The following is a 17,562-nucleotide window of genomic DNA, read 5'->3' on the forward strand; positions in this document are numbered from 1 at the left end:
ATTTCTGCAGAGTCTGTTGTTATTTCTCCTTGCTCATTTCTGATTTTGTTTATTTGAGCTTTCTCCCTTTTTTTCTTTGTAAGTCTGGCTAGTGGTTTGTCAATTTTATTTATCTTCTCAAAAAACCAGCTCTTTGTCTCATTGATCCTTTCTACTGCCTTTTTCGTTTCAATAGTATTTATTTCTGCTCTGATTTTTATTATTTCTCTCCTTCTGCTGACTTTGGGCTTCATTTGTTCTTTTTTCTCTAGTTCAGTTAGGTGTGCTTTAAGGTTGCTTATTTGGGATTTTTCTTGTTTGTTAAGATGTGCCTGTGTTGTGATGAATTTTCCTCTTAATACAGCTTTTGCTGTATCCCATATGAGTTGGTATGGCATGCTATCATTTTCATTTGTTTCCAGGTATTTTTTTATTTCTTCTTTAATTTCTTCAGTGATCCATTGCTTGTTCAGTAGTGTGTTGTTTAGTCTCCACATCTTTGTGCCTTTCTCAGCTTTTTTCTTGTAATTAATTTCTAGCCTTATAGCACTATGATCGGAGAACATGCTTGAGATTATTTCAATTTTTTTAAATTTGTAGAGGCTTGCCTTGTTTCCCAACATATGGTCTATCCTAGAGAATGTTCCATGTGCACTTGAGAAGAACGTGTATTCAGCTCTTTCAGGGTGGAGTGATCTATATATGTCTATTAAGTCCAATTGTTTTAGTTTTTCATTTAGCTCCACTATTTCCTTGTTGATTTTCTGTCTGGATGATCTGTCCATTGATGTGAGTGGGGTGTTGAGGTCCCCTACTATTATTGTGTTGTTTTTAACATCTTCCTTTAGGTCTGTTAATAGTTGCTTTATGAATCTTGGTGCTCCTGTGTTGGTTGGGTGCATAGATATTTATAAGCATTATTTCTTCTTGATGAAGTGTCCCTTTGATCATTATATATTGTCCCTCTGTGTCTCTCTTTACCTGTCTTATTTTGAAATCCACTTGGTCTGATATAAGAATTGCAACACCTGCCTTTTTTTCCTTGCTATTAGCTTGAAGTATTGTCCTCCACCCCTTCACCCCGAGTCTGTGTTTGTCCTTGGGGCTGAGGTGTCTTTCCTGGAGGCAACAAATTGTTGGATCGTGTTCTTTAATCCATTTTGCCACTCTGTGTCTTTTTATTGGAGAGTTCAATCCGTTCACATTGAGAGTGATTATTGATGCATGTGGACTTAATGCTGTTAATCTGTCGCTCATTATCTTGTTTTCCTGTGTTTCCTTTCCTGTTTGATTTAGACTACCCATTTAATACTGCAATTTCTTATGCTGGGTTTCTTAGATTTTTCCTTATTTATGATTTGTGACTCTGTTCTGTACTTTATTTTAGTGTCTACCTTGAAGTTTGTATTTAGAATCTCGTGTATAATATAGTCTATTCTCTGGTGGTCTCTTACCTACGTCACCAATACTGATTTAGACCCTTTGCTCTTCCCCTCCTAAATAATTATTTTCATTTTTTATTCCAACTTGTCTTATTAATTTGTAGTTAGAGTGCTAAGATCGTCCTTGTTTTGGTAGTTTCCTTACCTTTACCCTAATGCTATAATTGAATATTTACTATCCTGTTCTGGTTCTATCCATCGGTCTCCCTAGTCTGTGGATTGTGTCCCCTTTCTCCCTTTTTTCTTATTTCAGGTATGAGAGCCTTCTTGAGGATTTCTTGTAATGGAGGGCTTTTAGTTACAAATTCCCTTAACTTTTGTTTGTCTGGAAAAGATTTAGTTTCTCCCTCATATCTGAAGGAAATTCTTGCTGGATAGAGTATTCTTGGCTGAAGATTTTTATCCTTTAAAGCTTTGAATATATCACTCCATTCTCTCCTAGCTTGTAGGGTTTCTGTAGAGAAATCCGCTGACAGTCTGATAGGGGCTCCTTTATAGGTTATTCTCTTTTTTTTCCTTACTTCCCTGAGTATTCTCTCCTTATCTTTCCTATTTGCCAACTTTACTACTATGTGCCTTGCAGTAGGTCTTTTTACATTGACAAATCTAGGAGATCTAAAACCCTCCTCTACACACATTTCTCCATTGATCCCTAGATTTGGGAAGTTCTCTTCCATAATTTCGTTAAGCACCCTTTCTGCTCCATTTTCCTTTTCCATATTCTCGGGAATTCCTATGATCCTTATGTTCTTACTCCTCATTGAATCCATTATCTCTCGGAGATTTTCCTCATTTTTTTAAATTCTTAGTTCTCTTTCTTCCTCTGTCTGGCGCCATTCAGCCTGTCTATCTTCGATTATGCTAATTTTCTCCTCTATGTTGTCTACACGGGCATTCAGGGAATCTGTATTCTGTTTTATCTGGTCCATTGTGTTTTTCATCTCAAGTAATTCTGTTTGATTCTTCTTTATGATTTCAATCTCTTTTGTGAAGTAACTCCAGAACTCGGCTTGTTTCTCTATCTTTCTCTCTACCTCATTGAGTTTTTTGATTATAGCTGCTCTGAATTCATTATCACTTAGTTTACCTAATTCCAAGTCCTCAGGACTTAATTCTGTGTTTTTATTGTTTTCCTTCTGGTCTGGGGCTTTTATAAATTGCTGGATGGTAGAGGAGCGGTTTTTTCTCTTGGTGGTATAATTTGGTTGCAGTTACAGCCTGTCGCCACTAGATGGGGGTCAAGAGCTGCATGTTATGAGCTCTCTGCCTTGGGGCAAGATGGCTGCGCCCCCTGGCTTTGCCTGGGGGTAGGGGCTATTACTCACACGCGCCAGTCTGGGTTCAGATCAGTTCTGTTCTCTGGTCTCCCAAGGCCCTTGATTTATGGGGTCCCCGCGGACGGAAGCTTTCCCCCCTGTCAGCAGGTCTCCACTGAATCAGCGGCAGGAGTCCCGGATGATCCCCCGGTCGCGCGGCCCCTCCCCCGCTCCTTCCCCACCGGCACCGCAGCCATCGCAGACTCTAGGGGAGGGAGCGATGTTCTCTCCTACCGTTCCAGCGCCTCCGAGGCTATAAGTAGGGTTTATGATCTCCGCCTTCTTGGTATTGTAGGTCTCTAACGAGCTGGCATTATGTTTATTCTCTAAAATCCAGTTCTTCCAATCTTTTGTTGTATTTTGGAGGGGAGAGAATCCCGGGTCAGCTCACCTGCCATTTTGCTCCGCCCACTTCTGATCTCTGTGCATTTCAAATAGCAAAACAGATTAGAAATGAAAACATTCAGTCTCAGTGAATAATGAAGTTAATGAGTAATTCTAGCTAATAGTGAAAGCCTCAGACTTGTGAAGTTTCTTCCTCTCCTTAAGTTTGAATCTCTTGCAAGTGGAAGAAGAAAGGTGTGGTTTGCTTCTCTTTCCCTACCTTTTATTTGTTTCCTCCCATCTTTTTTTACTAGTTTCTGAGCTCTCCAGGCTTGCTAGTATGGGAATGGAGAAGAAAAATTCATAATTGCCAATTCTGTCTTGGTGGTCTAGCATTGGTGCTCTCTACTTGGCTCTGTGTTTAAAGCTGACTCTGTCTTATAGATGCTTTTGTGGGTTGAGAGAATCTACTTCTGCAATCACTCAATGCTATGGATGATTCACCTGCAGTTCTGTTGATGAGGGTCCTTTATCATTTATTCCTTCCTCAAATCCTAGGCCTCTGGTGATACCTCCAGCTTCCTGCGGAGGATTGTTCATCCTTAATAGACAGAAACTAATATAACCTTTCAGCTTATCAGGTTGATGAAGTTCCCTTCTATAAGTGTGCTCAGACTTTTTTAATGAATAGGTGTTGGATTTTCTCAAATGCCATTTCTGCATCTATTTATATCATCATGTGATTTTTCTTTTTTAGTCTGTTGAGATAGTGAATTTGATTGTTTTTTTATTGTAAAATATACATAACATTTACTATTTTTAAATCTTCAGTTCAGTGGCATTAAGTACATTCACTTTGTTGTACAACTATCACCACTGTCCATCTCTAGAGCTTTTTATCATACCAAACTGAAACTCTGTACCCATTAAACAATAACTCCCCACCCCTCCTTTCCCCAGCCGCTGGTCACCACTGTTCTACTTTTCCGTTTCTATGTATTTACCTGTTCTAGGTATCTCATATAAATGGAATCATACAATATTTGTCTTTTTGTGTCTAGCTTAACTTAGCATACATAATGTTTTCACGGTTCATCCATGTGGTAGCATGTATCAGAATTTCATTCCTTTTTAAGTGTGAATAACATTCTGTTATATGTATATACCACATTTTGTTTATCCATTCATCTGTCGATGAGCGTTTGGGTTGTTCCCACCTTATGGCTATTGTGAGTAATGCTATGTACTTGAATATACAAATATCTATTCGAGTTCTGACTTTCAATTCTTTTGTACATATACCCAGAAGTGCAATTGCTGGATCAAGTGGTAATTCTATGTTTAATCTTTTGAGGTATCGTTATACTGTTTCCATAGCAGATGCACCATTTTACATTGCCACCAGCAATATACAAGATTTCCAATTTCTCCGTATACATGCCAACATTCTTTTCCTATATTTTTGATAATAGCCATCCTAATGGGTACAAAGTGGTATCTCATTATGGTTTTGATTTGAATTTCTCTAATGATTAGTGAGTGATGTTGAGCCTCTTTTCATGTGCTTATTGGCCATTTGATATATTCTTTGGAGAAATAGCTATTGAAGTTCTTTGCCCATTTTTGAATTTTTTTTTTTTTTATTTTCTTGTTGTTGAGTTTTAGGGGTTCTTTATATATTCTGGATATGAATCCCTTATCAGATATGTGATTTCCAAATATTTTCTCCCATGGTTGCCTTTCTACAAGTTTTTAACTTTGATAAAGTCCAATTTGTCTATTTTTTATGTTGCTTTGTGCCTTTGGTGACATATTTCATTGATTGGTTTTTGAATCCTTTATTATATGCTACTGGTTTTGAGTTATTAATATTTTGTTGAAGAATTTTATGTTTATATTCAGGAGGGGCATTGATTTATCATTTCCGTTTATTATAATATCCTAGTCTATTTTTATTTTTGGGTAATACTGGACCCATAAAATGAGTTGGGAAGTGTTTCTTCCTCTATAAAGAGTTCATTTAGAATCGATATTTCTTCCTTAGATGTTTGAAGAATTTGACATTGAAGCTGTCTGTTCCCAGAGTTTTCTTGTGTGGAGTGTTTGTTACATACAAAGTCTTATTTCTTTAATTGATTTTCTATTTCTTCTTGAATCAATTTTGATAATTTGTGTTTCTCAAAGAATTTGTCCATTTTATCTAAATTGTCTGATTTGTTGACCTAAAGGTATTTCTGATATTCAGTTATTAACCTTTCATTTCTGTTGGAACTGTAGTAATATCTTCTCTTTTATACCTGGTGTTGGTAATTCATGTCTTCTTTTTGTTTGTTTCCCTGGTCAGACTAGCTAGAGATTTATCCATTTTGTTGATCTTTACTATTAGCTTATTAAGTATACTTTAAAAAAATTTATTTAATGTTTATTTTAACAATGTTAGTGGTTGCTCTAAGATTTACAGTATGCATCTTTAACTTATCATACTTTACCTTCAAATGATATTATAGCATTTCACATATAATACAAAAATCTTACAACTATTTACTTCCATTCCCACATTGTCCTTTATGCTGTTGTTGTGTAATTTATTTCTACATTTGTTGTAAAGCCTACAGTATATAGTAATTATTTTTCATTTAAATATTTATCTTTTAGAAAAATTGTAAAATGTGAAAAATGTTTTATATTTATCATTTCCATTGCTCTTTATTTCTTTTCATAGATTCCCTTTCTATCTGGTGTTTTCCTTCCTCCTGAAGAACTTCCTTTAATGTTACTCATAGTGCAGGTTTGCTGGTGATAAATTCTCATAGCTTTTGTTTCTTTGAAAATGTCTTTATTTTGCCTTCATTTTTGAAATATATTTCACTGGGTACAGATTTCTAGGTTATTTGTTTTTTTCTTTTAACACTTTAAAGACACTGTCCCATCATAGTGTGAAGTCTGTTGTCATTCTTATTTTGTTTCTCGTTATATAGTGTGTTCCTTCAACCCTCCACCACTGCTTTTAAGATTTTCTTAATCATTATTTTTTTTTAAGCAGCTTAATTATGACTTATCTTGGTGTGGATTTCTTTGTGTTTATCCTTCTTATAGTTCACTGATCTCGAATCTGTGAGTATATAGTTTTCATCAAATTTGGAAAAATTTTGGCTATAATTCTTTGAAATGCTTTCATTCACCTTTTCCCTGGTATTCTAATTACATATTCTGTTTTATACTGTCTCACAGACCACTGATATTCTATTCATTTTAATGAGGGATGAGAGTGTTTTGTTTTCTATGCTTCATTTTGCAGAGTTTCTATAGCTATATCATTATATTCACTGTCTTCTGCAATGTTTAAACTACTATTAATCTCATCTAGTGAATTTCTTATTTCAGATTTCTTTTTCATGCCCAGAAATCCTATTTGTTTTTTTAAATCTTTCATCTCTAATTGCGTTCATGTTTTCTTTTAATTATTTGAGCATATTTATGACATATTTTCCAGCATGCTCACATTATTTCCAGTTACACATGCTCTCCTACAACCTAATCAAGAGAGGACATCTGTCTTCCCCCTTGAAATTGTCAAGTCTTTGTGAATTTCTTGCCTAATAGAGTTTTGATGTTATAACACTTATTTCTAAGACTGGGTCATAAAACGCGATACAACTTCTGCCTTGTTCACTCTCTTTTTATGTGATTCTCTCCCTTGATACTCATCTACCATGCTGTAAGAAAACCTACATCAAATGAAGAAGCCCACAAAGAAATGAACCAGAGCCCAAGGCCTCAGCTAAGCTCCCAGCTGACAACCAGCACCAACTTGCCAGCCATATTAGTGACCCATCTTGGAAGTAGATCCTTCACACCTGACACTGTGAAGGAGCCTTCCCTTCTGAGGCCTGCCCAAATTCAAGATTCCTAAACAAAATAATGATTTTTTTAAGCTGCTAAGTTTTAAAGTGGTTTGTTATATACACCTATAGGTAGATATTTATGTTTTCTCTATTTAAGTCCTTATCTTTTAATTTCATCATCTCTTGTCTTTTCTATATCTGTCTTTATTGACTTATTTTTCCTCATTATGGGTCATATTTTTCTGATTCTTCATAGTAATTTTTGACTGGATACTGGATATAGTAAATTTTACCTTGTTGAGTGCTGGAGTTTTTCTTTAAAGAGGCTTAGACTTTGTTCTGGCAGACAGTTAAGTTACTTAAGAATCAACTTGACCTTTTTGAGGCTTGATTTTAAGGCTTTTTATGGTGGGTCTAGAATACCCTTTACTCTAGGGCAGGGGTCAGCAAACTTTTTGTAACAGGATAGATGGTAAATATTCTAGGCCTTGCAAACCATATTTTAGCCTATTGCAACCACTCAACTTGGTCATTGTGGTGCAAAAGCAGCTGTAGATAGTATGTAAGTGAATGAGTATTGCTTTGTTATAATAAAAGTTTTTTTACAACAATAAATGGCAGGCCACATTTGGCCTGTGAGCTGTGGTTTGCTGATCCCTGCTCTAGGGCAGCGGTTCTGCAAGTTTTTGGTTTCAGTACCACTTTAAACTTTTATTGAGTTCTCCAAAGATCTTTTATTTTTATTTATTTATTTATTTATTTTGACGAAGATTAGCTCTGAGCTAACCATCCACCAACAATCCTCCCCTTTTTGCTGAGGAAGTTTGGCCCTGAGCTAACATCTATGCCCGTCTTCCTCTACTTTATATGCAGGACGCCTATCACAGCATGGCTTATAAGTGGTGCATGGGTCCGCACCCAGGATCCAAAGTGGCGAACCCTGAGCTGCCAAAGCAGAATGTGTGAACTTAACTGCTGTGCCACCAGGCTGGCCCCTGAAGATCTTTTATTTTTTATATCTATCAGTATTTACCATATTAGAAATTCTAGCTGAGGAATTTTAAAGTATTTATTTATTCATCAAAATTAGGTAATTAACCTATTATATGTTAACATAAATAACTTTTTTTAAGGAAAAAATAACTGTCTCTTCCAAAGCAAACAAAAATAGTGAGAAGAGTGTTATTTTACTTTGTGAATCTTTTTAGTGTCTGGCTTCAGAGAAGATGGCTGGAGTCTCATATATGCTTCTTCATTAAATCTTTTGCAACATCCTGTGCCAAATAGCATCTGGAAAACTTCACTCTGTACTCAGAATGATTCTGAAAAAGGCAAATAACATCTTAGTATTATTAGGAAAATAGTTGTGACCTTGTTGATCTCCTGAAAGGGTCTTGAGGTCCCCCTTAGGTCCCTCGACCACTTTTTAAGATCACTTCTCTTGGGCAAAATTAGCCTCATGGTATACTAGGGCTTGACCCTTCGGGGATCTCAAATGAATGTCCTAGATATTTGAAGAGATATTTGGACTCTCCACTTTGGTTGTTGGGACCCCTAATGATTCTCTACCCTATGTGACCTCTGGGAATTGTTTGGCTTACTGCTTCCAGTAATTGTTCTTTCCCCAGCAGCTGCTGTTCTTTGCATGTCTTTGTCAGGTTTCACCTTATGTGTGTGCTGGTTGGTATTCAGTCAAAGGCTCAAGGGACTCTGTGCAGATTGCTGGAGTTTTTTCTCAGTATAGCTCCTTTCTCAACTTGGTGACACTGAAGGTTCTGTTAGGCTTTTCCCTCCCTGCACTGCAGTCCAGAAATTGCCATCAGTTAGAAAGCCCGTTTGTTCATAGGGTTCACCTCATCCGTTTGCTTTCTCTCAGGCCTCATAGCCCTGTGCTGCCTGTCGTTCAGTGTCTACAGACAGTGCTTTGTGTCTGTTGTCTAGTATTCTATTTGTTTATGGCGGGAGGGCAAGTCCTGTGACAGTTATTCCTTCATGGGCAGACATCCCTGACTTTTTGTCTGTTTGTTTATATCTGCTGAAAGTTTTACATTAAACTCTTATATGTCCTATGAAAATAGGTCCTATTAAAATAGGTCTTTGTTGTGTTAATCTTCAGTGAAAACTTTCATTTTAGCATCTTATTAACATTGATTAGAAACATACTTTTACACAAAGAGGGCATTTTCCATCAATGTACCAGAAACAAAGGAGAATTCAGTCATTTATATATTAAATGATTTGTTTGCTTTTTGTTTTAGGCAAATATGTGGACTCTTTATGTTTCTTTTATGTCACAGTTTTTTGGTAAGAATGTATCTAGCATGTTAACATGAAATGATAAACAGAATTTTATGACTATTTTATTTTTAGTTTTAAGTCTTGTACCTCAGGAATTAGTAGTTACTTTTATGTAAGTGTAGTCATGCAAACCTAGATTCAAATTCTGGCTCTGTGCTTTATTAGATATGTAAATAAGAACTACTTGCTTAACCTGATCTGAGCCTCAGTTTCCTCATCTGTAATGTGGACATAAGAATGCTACTTTAAATGGGAGTGAGAGCTTCCAGTAATAGAGCTTCTAATAACAGTGTTTTAAACAAAGTGGAAATTTATTTCTTCTACCTCTTCCTATAAGAGGAGCCTGGCAGTCCAGGAGTGGTATGGTAGCCTCTTAGTGTATTGGGACCCACATTTCTTCTCCTTCCATTCCACCATTCTTAGCTCATGGGTTCTATTCTTAAGATTATCTCATGATCCATGATGCCTAATGGAATTCCACCCATCATGTCCATATCCCAGGCAGCAGGAAGGAGTAGGTAGGAAAGGTAAAAGGGACATGTCTTCCTTTTAAAGAAACTTTCTTTATAAGACACAGCCATTTGGTTTAAATATTACTGGCCATAAATTAGTCACATGGTCATACCCAGCCTTAAGGGAAGCTGGGGAATATAGTCTTTTAGCTGGATGTTATGAAGAAAGAAAAAAGGGCTGTTAGGTTGTTGGCACCTAGGAGTATCTGCTGCTAATGTCTTCTGTTGCAATTTCATGGGTTCCAAATCAGCAGGTGGAGAACAAAATAAGACCCTTATAAAACTGACAAAGATGATCTTTGAGAAAGGGGCTTGTGTCTGCAGTCAAGTGTGTTTCCTAATATTGAACTCTAGAATTAAACAGACTTACCCATCCAGTTATGAAAGTGCTGGACCAAGTAGAGCCTGTCCCTATTAAATCTGCGACATGAAGGATCAAAGCAAATGTTTGCTTCCTGCCAGCAGCTCTTTCTCAGCCGAAAGGGAGTAGTGGGGGAGGGGATAGAGAGAGGCTGGGAGTGTTCCTTATGTCATCAGAAATGGGGCAGTATTATCCTCTTCCTTCTCCCTTCCTATGCTATTCCTTATTCTAAGAGTTCAGCGTGATGCCTGGCATGTAGTAAGCGTTCAGAGTATGGTGATTATTATTATTATGATAATTTGAGTAGCTTCCGCTGTGTCATAATCCATGCATTCCATCTTCCCATGTGCATTGCTATTGACAAACAGCGTGATTTTCTATGCAATATTCTTTTATAAATTTACTGTGAGATAAAATTGATAAATCATTTTAAAAGGCTTTATGGGTACCTTTTAGAGGAATAATTTTAAACTTTTGGTTTGGTTACAGTTTCTTTTGCAAATATAATAAAACTATGTATGTATCATAAATTATATATGATTTCTGGGGATATGTGGACCTTAGAATGAGAACCCATGGTGTAGATAACATTTAAAGAACTATGCATCTTACTGTAAACTGGTATCACTGACTGTTGAATAAGCTAAGTACAGTTAATTAATAGGAAGGGGATAGTGGTTAAGATCACGTGAAGCAGACAAGCACACCTTTGAACTTTGACTGTGTCCACCTGCTAGCTTTTTGACCTTAAGCCAGTTATTAACCACTGAGCATTATTATTTAAAAAAAAAAAAAATCAGGGGCCAGCCTGGTAGCGTAGCAGTTAAGTTCAGGTGCTCCGCTTCAGTGGCCTGGGATTCGCTGGTTTGGATCCTGGGCATAGACCTATGCACTACTTATCAAGCTATGCTGTGGCAGGTGTCCCACAGGTAGTGGAAGATAGGCATGGATGTTAGCTCACGGCCAATCTTCCTCAGCAGAAATGAGGAGGATGTGGTGGATGTTAGCTCAGGGCTAATCTTCCTCCAAAGAAAAAAAAAATCAGTAAAATGGAGGTGGTAATAGTTCCTGTGTCACAAGATTGGGGAGTAAATGGGATAATATATTTAAGCATTACTTCTGGGCCAGATACAGAACATTCACCTGCTATTTGCCTCTTTTGCTATTGTTTTTATAATCATTAGTGTTATTATTCTTTGCCTTTCTAACCTCACCCTGATCATCTTGTAGTTTCCAATGACTAAGTTATTGAGTTTAATAACTTGGAAATAAAATTGTTCTGAGCAAAAAGCTTGGTCCTTTAGATCTGCTTCTGTTAAAAAAAAGAGAAAAAAGTCCTCAGGAGTAATCTTCATGATCTTTGATCTCTCCAAAATAAGAAAGACCTTTCAGTGCCCGCTCAGGGCTCTTCAGGGAAGAGATCTTTGGTATGCACTCCAGAATTTCCCCTTCTTCCTTTGCTCCCACTCATGCCTTCTTCCTGGCCCAGCAGAAGGAGAAAGATGTCAGTTTGATACCTCTGGCCTCTTTTGAAAACCTGGTAATGGTATTTATCCTGTCAGCAGTTCCTGGGTATTTAGCATTTTACATCTTGATCTGTCTTTATTATTTGAGGAAAAGTCCTTAACTTTCCCCATTCCTTTCTGATGAATACCTCAGTCTACAGAAGTTTGGTCCCCTCTCTAAGAGCCGCAGATCCCCTGCTGTTTTTATAGGCTGACTTGACCCAGACTGCTTCTGTTCAAGGAGCTCATTGTTATTAAGTTAGTGCCAGTTTATACCAGACTTAACTTTTAAAGCACATTTAAATAGACTTCTTAATGGTTTTTTTGGCTGATGTTTAAAATTATCTGTTTTTTTCTCTAATCAACAGAATAGCACTTGCTTATTGTAAAAATGATTCAGAAATTATAGAAATCGTAAAGAAGAAAATAAAGATTTCCCATAGTTCCACCCCACTAAAGTAGCCACTTTTTCTGTTTTTGTATGATTCTATGTCTTTTTCCATACATACATATAGGTTTATATTTCTTTAAAAATTTTTTAGTTTTCCCCAAAATATACTCCTCTGTATATACTGTTTTATAATCTACTTTTTTCCTACTGTAATTATATATCTACGTGATTATTTTAAACAGTTGTATAGTATTTTATCAAATGGATATATTATAATTTATTTAACTAATTCCCTATTGAAATGGATATTTAGGTTGTTTATAATTTTTTAGTAATTTAACTGCAGGACAATAAACTTTTATCTGATCCATTTCTGAGTAGTTGTTTTATTATCTTTTAGTGTATTCTTAGAGGTTGAATTTGTGGGTCAAAGGCTGTGTACCTACTAACTGGCTATGAAAGTACCTTTTCTAATTAAATTCGTGTATTATCAGTCATTTTGATATTTTCCAGTATGATAAAACTAATGTCTATGTGTCTTTTAATTTCTGTTGCTTTGATTATTAGAGATTGAACACATTTTCATGGTTTTTGGCCACTTGGATTTTTTCCGAGATTAATTTTCTGTTATATAGTCTTTGCTTATCTTCCTAAGATATGTATTTTAAAAACAACAGAATTCTGTTTTTTGCATTAAGTAATAGATTATACTTCCTGTTTTTAAAAAAGTACTTTTCTCTTTGCTTGACTTAATTTCTCGCTTAGGTAGTTATTTTCAAGTATTAACATAGGAAATTAAGTAATTAACTAGTAAAAGACCCCAAGCTTATTAGAATAATTTCTTTGCCTGAAATACAAATCAAGAGGACTGAAATCCTTTATGTTGTTTGCACTCTAAGGTAGCTATTTTGGCTTAACTCTTCCTTCTTTGCTCACATCTGGTTCTTGACCATGTTCTAGATAAGAGACGTCTATATAAGTAAATATGTATCTGTATTTTTACATGTTCTTCATTTTCATCCTGTTAAAATTAAAGGATTTGGAAGTTGTTGATTCAAATACTTGTTTTAGCAAACTGTGATTTTTAAAATCAGAAGGTGTTTTGGATATAATCTTTCCACATGATAAAGGGCATGTTGTTTTTACCTTAATTGCTTTTAGAAGAAAAACAACTGTGAAGACATTATGTATTTATGCGGACTACAAATCTGATGAAAGCTATACTCCAAGCAAGATCTCAGTCAGAGTAGGAAATAATTTTCACAACCTTCAAGAAATTCGGGTATGTCTTTCACGTTTTTAAAAATATGTTATCCTGTAACTGTTGCTCTTTAGAGGATAATCTCATTTGACATTAGATTAGCAGGTTAAATGTTAATATATAAAGGGAAAATTGTTAATATTTAAGAAAACATTTTTAATTCTTTTTAATATTTTTAATTTTCTTTTGAATTCTGATTGTCATCTTTATTTTCTTCCAATATTTTAATATATTTATTATATAGTGAGCCTCATATACTTAGCTCCTAGATTCTCTAATTGTTGATATTTTGTTATATTTACTTTATTATAATCTGTCCATCAATCCGTGTAATTTTTACATGCATTTCAAAATAAGTTGCAGATATCTGTACATATCACCCCAAATGCTTCAGCATGGTGTATGATAACTGGTGGAGCTATTAATATTTGCTTAACGTTCATTTTTTAAGGTAAAATTTATATAAATTTTGCAGAGATCTTAAGTATGTTATTTGGTGAGCTTTGGCAAATGCATTTGTTTAACTCCAGCTCCTATTAAGATATAGAACATTTCCATCACCCCAGAAAATTCCCTCATATCCCTTTTCCCAGTCTATCTCCATTTCCATCCTACCCTCAGAGGTAACTGTTGTTGTGATTTTGTTTGTTTATGTATTCGTTCATTCATTTATCCCATAGATCAGTTTGGCTGATTTTATGGAGTTGTAGCCCATTGTTTGAATATACCACAATTTATTTATCCTCTCTATAACTTTTTGAAGTTATTAGGACAGGGCTTTTGTGACCTGAATTTTATTAGTCCCCTAATACTTATATTTCAGAGATATTTTCAATGATTTTGAACTGTATACTTGTTAAGTTCTGGCGTTAGCATTTTTTCTTGTCAGAAAATCGTTGAGCTCAAATAATCACTCAAATCTTTTGAGTTAGGTGGTTCTGAGAGGTCTGAGAAGCACTTGTGATTTCTGAAAGACTTCCACTTACTTTGTGGCCTGGACTCTTATTTGACTTACTGTTTATATTAAGATCCTGTCTCTGCATTTATATTTCTTCCCTGAGTTAGTAATAAAATACTTAATAAAAATCATGTATACTTTCATTATTTTCTCATTAAGCACAGTGTTGTTCTCTTGTGAAATTTGCTTATGTATTGACAAATAAGAGTAAGGACATTCTCCACAGATATTGTTTTTGGCTTGTTTTTTCATCCTTCTTTGAGGTAAGTTTGTCACTTTTTGAGATGACTGCCTGGTCTTGTTTCATAAAGTTATCTTCATTTACTTTTAAAAAACGATCCTATAAATTGAGAACTGTTTTTGAAAAATTGTTGTAGATAAGATATTCTTCTTTCAGTTTAGACACATTTCCTATTTCACCTGAGATCCCATACTGGTTAATACATACTTCCCATATTTGAATAAATGCATAAATAGATAAACTCTTAATTTTCTTTGTAAGTTTCTTCATTCACCCCAGTGCTTTTTTCATTCAGAATCTTAAAGTTCTTTTTATTATGATGATTATATTGGACCTTTTGCTAGCCCTTCGTTGAGTCATCTATTAATACATGTAATTAGTGTTTAATGCTTTAAAGATGAGATATTCACTTCTTATACTTTAATTCTTAAATATTTTGTATTTATCACATGATTGGGTAACTCATATTGAGAAACCTTTTGGGAGCAAAGTCATCTTGTTTTGGTTTAAAACTAAAGATTTGTCATGTAATTCCTCAGGCAGGTTGAAATATGTGAAACGCTGGAAATAAAATGTTTTGATCCAACATATGTGTGGTATATATTTGAAATGTCCACTAGATGTCACTGTTATCCTTTAATTGCTAGTCTCGTATCCTAGTTGTACTAAGTTCAAGACCTCAGGGAGTCTTAGTTGTGCTAGTTTTTCCTAGAGTATATATATTCAAAAATTCTTTGATGCATTTTGGGAAATGTACATCTTCATACATGATTTCTAGATTTATGTATTAAATATGTATTTTGTATTGTGTTGTAAATTGGAGAAACTTGAAATGGTATTGGACCATTGTGGAATACTTTTAATCTAGTCTTTGCTACTATTATATCATTTAAATGCTGAAACATTCCCATATAGAATAAGGGCTCTTTTAGGTAGTCTCTTAATTTTATTCTAAGTGTGTTTATATTTCTGTGTAGTGACCACATAGCCTCATGAGACCAGTAATACTGAATATTACCAGGTGATAATGTAAGTTGTTTTCCTGAAAAACTTAATGAACATACTGCTTTTCTGCCACAGTTCTCACTAAGGAACCATAATTTTTGGATTTTGCTTTAAAATATTAGTGCCGGCCTTTGCAGCTCATGATATAAACGATACTTTATCTTTTAATTGTACGTTTTTATATGTGATTTATTCTGTTTACCTTTTTCTAAGTTAAAGAAATAAGAATCTGATAGCACTTTGATTTTTAAGGAAAGATAAGCAGATCATGATTTTATTTTTTTACATTAGTCCTTTATAAGATTTAAATTGTTATTTAAAAAAAATCTTTGCTTCTAATTCGGATACTAAGACAAGTGATGAAAATAGTGTGAACTTTTATGAGGTTTTTAGAACCATCATTTCATTAGTTATAGGACTGATTTAACTGAGTGGAAAATCCAACTAAATCTTTTTATATTTTTCCATGGATGTTTGCCCACTGGAGGGTGTAGTGTGTATTGGAGTGTTTTAATGGGTTTTCCTTTTTTACTAGAAATTATGGATTTGTTTACTTGAAACATTCTAAAAACCTATTTTCTGTAATTTTATTATTGATTTCTAGTGTAACTTTTAGAAAATTGTAGTTCAGGGTGAGAAAACATAATGGCTACCCTATTTATCCCAAAGTTATTTTTTTCTATCATATGTTTTCCTTCAGTTCACTTATGAAGCATGATGTTATGTCTAGATTTTGTTATCTCTGTTCAAAAATCTCTACAAAGAGATCGGGCCCTTCCTTTACTGTTCTAGAATGCATATTTTAGCCTCTATACCTGAGGAGGGACTTAAAATGGAAATGAAGTTTACACTTTCTGCTTACTGGTTTCAAGATACTAAAACTGGTTTTGACCACATAGAACATCTTTGACACCAAAGTTGAATTTATTTCTGCTGCTCATTCTACTTTCTTGTTTTCAAAATTATCCATCCTACACAAATCAGAAACCAACAACCTAAGAACACTTTATAAGATATTTATAATTTATTGCTTCTCCACAAGAGACTATTTCTATATAGAAATGAGAATTTAGCATTTCAGAATCTTTATTGCATTATCTTTTCAAATACTTCATCTCAATTGTGTTACTTTTATGCAGGAAGTTATGTTCATGTTCAGGAAGTTATTTAAGAGAAGTTTTCAAATAAAGATACAGTGCTTTTTAAATTTTTAAATCCTTTGTATGTTAGCTTTATATTTTGGTTTAATGTTCTTTTTCTTTGCTCTCAGAGGGGAGAATATGTGTGTAGGCAATTTTTTGTCATCTAGAGCAAGGAACCAAAGAATACTAGTATATCTTACATATGACCATTTTAACATTTTAGAAAACATCTCCAGCTGAAATTTAAGAAAACCTAAAATACTTTTCAATTTGCTAACTAGTTATTTCTCTTTTTAAAAACTATTGTAGAAATTTTTGTACTTAAATCTGAGACTGATGTGATTTATTAGACGTATAGTGACTACTCTCAAGATTATTTCTGTACAGTTCTACAAAAAACAACTTGTTAACTTAAGGTTAAGCAGATATTTTTAGCGTATGTGAAAGTTGTCCTTTCGTTCATTGTTAGTATTCTGCTTCTAAAATTTGTGGCCACAAAAGGATAAAATATTGATGGAGCACAAGTTTGAGCACTTAAGTGAATTTTAAGCCTTGTTTTTGTCTTCAGATAATAAAGCTGTTACCAAGTGATTTTTTTTTTAAGAGGAGGCTTGAAACAAGTCTTCAGTGTTAAGCTGTAATGATATTTTGCCTTTCTTCCATGTGGGCGAGCCTTTTGGCTCTACCTTGTGTCTTAAATCAGTGGCATGGCTGTGGGAGTCCATATATGGTCCTTTGACAGAAGTGGTTAATAAGTCAGCTCTTCTGTTAAAATAACATTTACTATTATAATTTGAGCTCCGTTAATGTGTGGGGTAGAGTAAGAAGATGCAGACAAAGGCTCTGATTCTATCCATTGATCTTAAAATCGACTTGTATTTACTTTCTTATGAGGGGCCTATGTTAAACAACTTGATATAAAGTGGAATGACTTAGGTAATATCTACAAACATAAATTGGTCTGGTAAGACAGAATGTTTAA

The 17,562-nt window shown here is 34.7% G+C and overlaps 1 protein-coding gene across 4 annotated transcripts in view; it reads left to right on the top strand.

Moving 5' to 3' along the window:
- Positions 1-17,562, top strand: part of ANAPC10 (anaphase promoting complex subunit 10) — a 187,383-nt gene that overhangs the window by 32,319 nt on the left and 137,502 nt on the right. For all 4 annotated transcript variants that reach the window (XR_011435030.1, XM_023636489.2, XM_005607826.4 and 1 more), the window contains exon 4: positions 13,135-13,255. Coding sequence is in view for 3 of the 4 variants with exons in the window: in XM_023636489.2 (XP_023492257.1) it covers positions 13,135-13,255 (121 nt within the window). In the remaining variant the exon portion in view is untranslated. The remainder of the gene's footprint in view (positions 1-13,134; positions 13,256-17,562) is intronic.

The sequence above is a fragment of the Equus caballus genome, chromosome 2, assembly GCF_041296265.1.
Source record: "Equus caballus isolate H_3958 breed thoroughbred chromosome 2, TB-T2T, whole genome shotgun sequence".
Classification (NCBI taxonomy): domain Eukaryota; kingdom Metazoa; phylum Chordata; class Mammalia; order Perissodactyla; family Equidae; genus Equus; species Equus caballus.